The sequence below is a fragment of the Neophocaena asiaeorientalis genome, unplaced genomic scaffold, assembly GCF_003031525.2.
Source record: "Neophocaena asiaeorientalis asiaeorientalis breed wild unplaced genomic scaffold, Neophocaena_asiaeorientalis_V1.1 scaffold423, whole genome shotgun sequence".
Classification (NCBI taxonomy): Eukaryota; Metazoa; Chordata; class Mammalia; order Artiodactyla; family Phocoenidae; genus Neophocaena; species Neophocaena asiaeorientalis.
In genome coordinates, this window is record NW_020174133.1 from 49,479 (window position 1) to 57,970 (window position 8,492).

Here is an 8,492-nt window from a genome sequence, read left to right on the forward strand (position 1 = left end):
TCAGGGAAATCGGTGGTGGCAGCGGGAGAGGTGAACAGTGGGCAAAAGACTAACAACCCTGCTGGGGCTTCAGACCCGACAAGGTCTGGGAGGGAGGCCAGTATCACCTGGAAGGTCTTTACCTCCTGGTAGGACCAGCGATACACGACCGACACAGGGCCTGTTGTTCTATACTGTCCGTCATTCTATAGTGTAGCTCTTCACCCTAGCACATCAGTGAGAAATGGCATTGTGGTCAGAGGTTACGGGTGGGTTTTTTTTGTTTGTTTGTTTTTTTTAATGTATATGTTTTATTTTCTTGGTAGGGATGGAACAGGGACAGGTGACACATGAATAAGTATCCTTTTCCTCCTTTCTTGGGTATATGTTTTATGCTATAAACTTAAAGAACCTTAGATTATATTATCAAATAAATCCTTCTTTTCAGAAATGATGGAAATGAGGTCCAATTCTTCTTGGCGTACATATCTGGATCTAATGAGACCAACAGGCTCTGTTCTGATTCTTATTCTTATTCCCAGACCAGTCTAGCCCTTGACACCCCATGGACCAACCTTGGTGGAAAATGGATACAAAGCTGAGTGTAGGTTCTCTTCATGATAGGTTTGCATTAACTGACAGACAGGAATGGGGACAGGGACACACAGTGACCTGGGGCAGCACTGAGAAAGCCAGGACCCAGTCACAGATGTGATCTGACCAAGGCAGCAGGACTTAAGAGACCCACAGAAAGTCCACCAGGAGAGGCTGGAGAGTTGAGTGTACCCGAGAAAAATCTCCCTGGCAAAGAGGACAGGGCTGGGACGGACAATGATGGTCGAGGCTCCGTTACATAAGACTTAGGCCAACAACCCTGTCAGGCGGACAGACTTAACACAGGGGAAAGTCATGCCCTGAAACAGAGGGGCTGCATCTGAACCCAGAAAAAGGAACGAACCAAGAACTCTGAAAGCTGGATGGCAGAATCGGTCAGCTGTGGGCTCTTCAGAGGAAAAGGGAGAAAGCATTGTTAACCCTGAGTGAGGTGGCTTCAGGAATGAGGCTTTTCCTTATCTGGTGCTTTAGAACCGAACCCCAAGGTCCACTCACACTGAGATCACATTTTCCAAACCAATCAACTGCGCCCTCACTGCAGAGTGCAGGGTAGTGAAGAGACAGAAGAGGGAAAGGCTATGGGACATGAGCTCCTGGTCTGGGATGGCAAAAATTCGGAGCGCCACAGGGGTAGGGCGGAAAGGATTCCTTGTGTTTAGGAGACACAGTGTGTGTTTTCCATTCACAGACATAAAAGAGCACAAAGAGCTTCCACCCATACATGTGGTATTCTTTACGATACAGCCTATGCTTTTCCACGTCACATCAGTAGTGATAAATGTTAATTTTCCTCATCAATTAGGGTACTCATAGGGGGCAAAAGAGCTGCTATTATGAGTGGTGGAGAGGTAAGAATTTAAATCTATTATAAGCTTAAATGATAAGTTACTGCATTTTTGCTTTAGTCAGCATACAATTTACATTGATAAGGCTGTTGAGAATTGTTTTAAAATATTTTCCAAAAACATTATTAAAAAGGATCATCAAAGGAAAAGTTTTCGGGCTTCCCTGGTGGCGCAGTGGTTGAGAGTCCGCTTGCCGATGCAGGGGACGCGCGGGTTCGTGCCCTAGTCCGGGAGGATCCCACGTGCCGCGGAGCGGCTGGGCCCGTGAGCCATGGCCGCTGGGCCTGCGCGTCCGGAGCCTGTGCTCCGCGACGGGAGAGGCTACGGCAGTGAGAGGCCCGCGTACCGCAAAAAAAAAAAAAGGAAAAGTTTTCTCAATCGATAGATTGGACTTCATCAAAATTAAAAAATTTGTGCTGCAGACGCCAACATCAAGGAAGTGAAAAGACAACCCACGGAATGGGAGCAAATGTCTGCAAATCGTATCTCTGATAAAGAACGAGTATCCAGAATGTACAAAGAACTCTTACAGTGCAATTAAAGAAAGACAAATAACCCAATTTGAAAGCTGTCCAAAGATCTGAATAGACTTTTCCAAAGAAGATATACAAATGGTCAATGAGCCCATGAAAAGATGTTCACCATCATTAGTCAGCTGGGAAAACTGCAAACCAACACCACTTGAGATACCACTTCACACCCACTAAGATGGCTAGAATCAAAAAAGCTGGACAATAACAAGTGGTGGTAAAGGTGTTAAGAAACTGGAACCCTCGTAACCTTGCTGGTGGGAATTTAAAACGGTGCAGTCACTCTGGAAAGCAGTTTGGCAGCTCCTCAAAGGTCAGAAATAGAGCCACCGTATAACCTGGCAATTCCAAGAGCACACAAAAACTTGTGCCTGAATGTTCAGAACAGTACTATTCCTAATAGCCAGAGGGTGGGAATAACCCACCGATCCAGTAATGGATAAAAGCATAATCAAAACGTGGTGCATCCATGCGACGGAATAGTATTTGGCTATACAAAGGAACGAAGCACTGACATGCTGCAATGTGGATGAACCTTGAAAACGTGATGCTAAGTGAAAAATACAAAAGGCCACATACTGTACGATTCCACGTATAAGAAATGTCTAGAAGAGGCAAGTCCATAGAGACAAAAAGTAAATTAGTGGATGTCAGAGGCCGGGAATAGCAGAGAACGGGGAGAGACTGCTGGTGAGCTCAGAGCTTTTCTGGGGTGATGAAGATGTTCTGGCATTACGTAGTTGTGATGGTTGCCCAACTTAGTGAATATACTGAAACCCACTGAACTGTACACTTTAAGTGGGTGAATTATATAGAATGTGAATTATATCTCAATAAAGCTGTTTAAAAGGCGGTGAAAGAATTTCTCTCCATGAAAGCCCAGACCTGGAGTGAACAACCACTCACAAGAAGCTGATACTTTCACCTTCCAGAAGCCGTGTGATTGCGGCAGGCACGGGGGTATGGTGGCGGCGCTTATATGGGGTGGAAGGACACGGCAGAGAAGTCCCCGAGCTGTGCGTGGGAGGGGCACGTGGCAACAGCAACATCTCGGAGATGGAACGTAAAAACTGGGGGATATACAGGGATATCGGTATCAATCAGCTAGAAGGATGGCTTGGGAATAATGAGGGGCCCACGGAGCTATTTCATTAATGCGGCAGAAGATCGCAGCCCAGGCACCCCTCCACCGTCCACGGGGTGCGGTTCCGTGAACGGAGACTCACTGGAGCGCTCCCCGCGTGGTGCCGAGGAGCCCAGGCTTTCTGAGGAGGATGAAGACAAGGACTCGGTGGCCGGTTCGGAATAGCTCCTCTCACCAGGCGCTGGGTCACTTCCTCGAGACTGTGGGGCGGAGGCTGAAAACCGGGTCAAAACCGAAGCGTTCACAACCTCAGGATGGGAAGTGGAGCTTCCGGTCGCATCTGCGAATGGCTCGCTGTCGGTCAAGAACCAGCGAGCAGTGCTCTCTCCACCTCTCGCCGGCGGGACTGACCGAGACACAGTCGCTGTCTGAGACACGGAGCTGCCACTCCCCGCACCAGAGCTGCTGGCAAGTTGGTGTCCTCTGGAGGCTGAAAGGTGTCAGAGAGAAAAGGCCATCACACGGATGCAAGAGAGATCCCTCCACAGCCGAGACGCGAGTCTTCCCTAGGAGAAGGTGCCCTTTGCAAGGACCTTGTATAGTATTTACTATATGTGTAACCTGACGTGTATTTTCAGGTTCTAAATAATTATTTCAAAACTCTTCAGTGTCAGTAAGAGATCAATACTAAAAATAAAAATTGGTGAAGACGGGAGCTTTTAAACAGTATGTGCAAAGCAGAGTAGCTTATAGGCCTGAGTGTTTTATTCTCTTTCCCCCAAAACATGGGGTGTTATGAGCCAGTGAGTATGCTGTTATGTCCATCAAATACAATGTGCCCAAATACTGTGCTTAGAGCATTTCTCTAAGACAGTTCTATTATTAATAAAACTAATTTTGGGGACTTCCCTGGTGGTCCAGCAGTTAAGACTCCGTGCTCCCAGTGCAGGGGGCCTGGGTTCCATCCCTGGTCAGGGAACTAGATCCCGCATGCCGCAACTAAAAAGATCCCGCACACCACAATGAAGATCTCGCATGCTGCAACTAAGACCCAGTGCAGCCAAATAACTAAATAGATTTATTTTTTTTAAAAAGATTATTCTAATTTTGAAGTATAGCAAACAAAAAATCAACTATAGGGGGTACACTAAAGCCATGAATTTAGGGAGTATGTTTATATCTGCACATTTTCTTTGTAAAGATGATCTGTACAGAAGATAACTGAAGCTAGCTTTAAAGAGCGGGCCAGCTCTCAGTTTGAAGATGATGCCGCAGAGTGACAAGATGCACCAGCAGTGAGACCTCAAGGTGGGGGTCTCAACTCTGTGGCGAGTGAGCTAAAGACCACGCACTCACTACTTAAACCCTCTGAGCCTCAGTTTCCTCATCTACAAGAACGCAGGAGGAATGACGCCTATTTGACTAATTTCACAACATTGTCATGAGGATGAAAATCAAAATGAGATAATGTGGTATACCAGATAAAGGAGATGATGTTATCCAAGAACACAGTGGTTTGTTTTTTTTTAAAGGTTGCAAATGGTCTTAAAGTGATTCCTTGAGAAAATGCAACAATTTTAAAATGTCCATAATAAATTAAATAAAGATCAAAGACTTACTTGGGGAATCATTTTGCCAAAATTCCCATGAGACCTTGGAGGACGTAAGGCCAACTCCATTTTCTGTGGATGGCTTAGTGAGTTCCCCATCCCCTGGGCTCCTGATTACTCCACTGTTTCTTCTCCACCCTGCCTCAGAGTGTGAAGAATGGACTGATGCTGAAGTTGTGGTCATTTCGGAGTCCTCAGGGAAACGCTCTGTCTCATTTAGAGGTCCTGGACTGATGGCTAAAGACTGGAGCATCTTTAGGACACCGTCGGGGAACACGGTAGCAACATGGACACTCTTTGTCCCACTGACCGAGGGGCTGTGGACAGCAGTAGAGTTGTTTAAATCCTCCGTACTTGCAGAAGCTAAAATGGAAGAAAATATGCTTCAGGATTAGTTGGGGTGTACCTGGACACAAATGATTTTAATTACATTTCGGTAGATGACTGTAGATAAGGTGGATCTAATAGATAAACACACATAACACACTCATCTGCCCTCTCCTCACAGAGCTGAGTGGAGAAGCATGAGGTCCTTCACCGAGCACAATAAAAGCTTCAGATCAAGCTAAGAGGAAGACAGGAGAAAGCCTCTAGACATGATTTTCATTTGTCTTTATAGAGGAAGCTAAAAACTTCTGCTCTTGAATCCCACTTTATTACTTACACAGGACAGACCATTGTAACAAGGTGCAGGATTTGTTTTCTTTTGTTTCAGCAGTGTAACCCTTTTGTTCAAATGCTATTATAGATTAAAACCCACACATATGGGCTCCCCTGGTGGCACAGTGGTTGAGAATCCGCCTGCCAGTGCAGGGGACACGGGTTCGAGCCCTGGTCCAGGAAGATCCCACATGCTGCAGAGCAACTAAGCCCATGTGCCACAACTACTGAGCCTGCGCTCTAGAGCCTGTGAGCCACAACTACTGAGCCCGCATGCCATGACTACTGAAGCCTGCGTGCCTAGAGCCTGTGCTCCGCAACAAGAGAAGCCACCGCAATGAGAAGCCTGCGCACTGCAACGAAGAGCAGCCCCCACTCACCACAACTAGAGAAAGCCCACAGCAAGAAGACCCAATGCAGCCAAACATAAATAAATAAAATAAATAAAAAAACAAACCCATACATAAAAATGAATCAAAGTGGGTGCCTTGCAGGGCGCCCAGTCACCACTTAGGAGGCCTAGGGCTCTGCAGACCACAGTCAGAACAATGCTGGCCTAGAATAGTAATTCCCAGCCTTGCCACCATCAAGTGTTCTTTATTATTCCCCACCTCATGGCCATAGTAAACCTTATGTTTTGAAAGACTATTAACCGAGCTGCATTTATTAAGTACCAGAGCTTCTAATCAGCAGGAGATACTGATTGTTACCCCACCGATTTGATTTAATTCCATCCAAAAGCAACAGGCTCCATTACTATAGTTAGGTCATTAGGCTTGGGAGACCAGCTCTCGAGCTCACATACTACTCCAGGAGGTCAAGGACTTCAGGTTGAGAACAGCTTTTCTGATGAAATGGATGGCAGACACTGGATCAATCGTCAAGAACCTCAAGAACTGAATTATACACCACTGGTCAAAAAGCGCAGTGCGCTCTGCAGAAGTACTGTGGCTTGCTGGTGGCTCCCTTCCACAAAGAACTTTCCAAAGGACACCCTGAGAAGTGACCTCCAGAAGGGCACATTGAAATCTTCATTCCAAACAGGAATAAACTGAAGGAAAGCTTGCTGAGTGGGCAAGATCCAAAGGTAAGAAGGAAGAGTGCTTTTTTTTCTTTTTAAGCCAAAATTTTAAAAAAGTACTCTCTATACCTATATAATGAAAGGCTTCAAATTGTTAATTATGACTCAGGAAAGGAAAAAAGGAAGTTCTCATTATAAACGGGTCCCTGAAGATGAGTCCAATGTGCAGTCATGACCAAAAGCACAAATAAATATCAAATATATACATATAGGGAGAGCACAGGAAACAGAAAGGTTCCTTTCACTTTGGTACAAAACCATAAAACCAGGTATACCTAGAACATAGGCCACAGGACTGGTCATTGGACCTTCGTGGAGACAAGGAAGATGCAGGCAATCCATAAAACTAGTAATTAAAACATGAGAGGGGCTTCCCTGGTGGCGCAGTGGTTGAGAGTCCCCCTGCCGATGCAGGGGACGCGGGTTCGTGCCCCGGTCCGGGAAGATCCCACATGCCGTGGAGCGGCTCGGCCCGTGAGCCATGGCCACTGAGCCTGCGCGCCCGGAGCCTGTGCTCTGCAACGGGAGAGGCTACAACAGTGACAGGCCCATGTACCGCAAAAAGAACAAATGGACCTGGGGTTTTTGAGCACAAGCCACCCATTCTCCTTGCCTGACCCTGCAATAAACCTTTCTCTGCTCCAAACAAACAAACAAACAAACAAAAAATGTTCAGTATAAAAAAAGGAAAGCACAACACAGACACGCCCCAAATCCTCACTCGCCCACTCAGCTTCTCAGGCCTAACTTCATTAGAGCCACCATCTATAGCCACCAAATACAGCCTCATCAGATTGCTGAGTGCTCTTTCAAAACACTTTTATTCCCAGTAAATTGCATTATTTCATGAATTCAATGCACAGTGAGGTTTTATTGGACTCAGCATAAATACCTGTCCAGCAAAGCAATGGCCTCAGAAATACAACTGTAAAAGTTACAACTGCTGGAAGTCACAAAAGGAAAATGGCTAGGGTTTCCCTGACCCTGAGGGCTCTGTGGAACACTGCTTCACCATCTCATTATCATCAGTATTAAAAGCTCTGCCTTTTACTAACCAATTACGATGTGCCACTACTTCATGTACACCTCCATATATTGTGCTAAGTAAGTACTTAATATCTATAATCTTGTTCCATCCTCACAGTAAAGCTATGAAGCAGTGTGCATACTTCTGTAGAGCTGGTGCTTCTTAATAAGAGGAGAAAATGCTAGGTCAAACTAACCTACAGTCACCACTTATGTTAAATGGGTGCCCGCTAAATACATCTAGGGTGAAACGTACCATGTTTCTAATCAGCAGACCAGCACTATTGATTATTTAATAATTGCCTTTCCTTGCTCATTTTCTACCCTTGAAGCAGCCATTCAAAAATGGGAAGCCCATCCATTTGGGAGCAGAAAAAACCTAAATTCCCTAATCTTTATAATAGGAGGTGAAAGGAACGCCTGCTCCTCTGAGAAAACTATATGGGTCACTTTCCCATCACAACACAGCGTACTGGAGCCTCAGGCATGCATCACAGTGCTCACCCTTGGCTTGGCTGCTATCCAGAACTTGCCAAAAATCTGGCAGGAGCGGCTGATATTTGGGAAAGATAGGCTAAATCTACAACCTTCTGAGTTATTTATACCCTCTTCCTTTACAAAGTGAAATCACCACGAAGCAATTTACCTGGACCACATTAGCTCAGCTACCCACAGAAACACTTCCATGAGTTGAGATCCATTAATACACCCTCAGCTCCTATTGAGAATCGACAGAAAATATCAACTTTTAAAGAACATCAGCACAGTTTCCACAAAACAGCAATTGAAGGCATTTTCTGTTATGAGCCTCAACATTCCTTACATAAATATTCCTCTCAGAATGTACTGCCCCCCAAACACTGAAGCCTATGGGTGGAATTGTATACTCACTTTATCTGACAATAATATCATGCCTCACCTGGTTTCCCTTTGTGCCCTGGCTTCCAGGAAGCTCAGTACTAAATTCAGTGCTCAACTGTAGCCATTTTCACATAATTCAACATACACATATCTCTTTTTGCCTTTAAAAGAGAACTTTTCCCCTATTAGTTGCTTTGCTTA

General features: G+C 45.4%; 1 protein-coding gene across 1 annotated transcript in view; it reads right to left on the reverse strand.

The window, feature by feature from the left end:
* The window catches only part of HEG1 (heart development protein with EGF like domains 1), a 52,756-nt gene extending 44,652 nt beyond the window's left edge, over window positions 1-8,104 (reverse strand). Inside the window, exons 1-3 of the mRNA XM_024754739.1 lie at window positions 8,077-8,104; window positions 4,673-5,026; window positions 3,196-3,543 (exon numbers count right to left, since the gene is read on the reverse strand). Coding sequence (XP_024610507.1) covers window positions 3,196-3,543; window positions 4,673-4,916 — 592 coding nt within the window. The 5' untranslated portion in view covers window positions 4,917-5,026; window positions 8,077-8,104. The remainder of the gene's footprint in view (window positions 1-3,195; window positions 3,544-4,672; window positions 5,027-8,076) is intronic.
* Window positions 8,105-8,492: the final 388 nt, after the last annotated feature.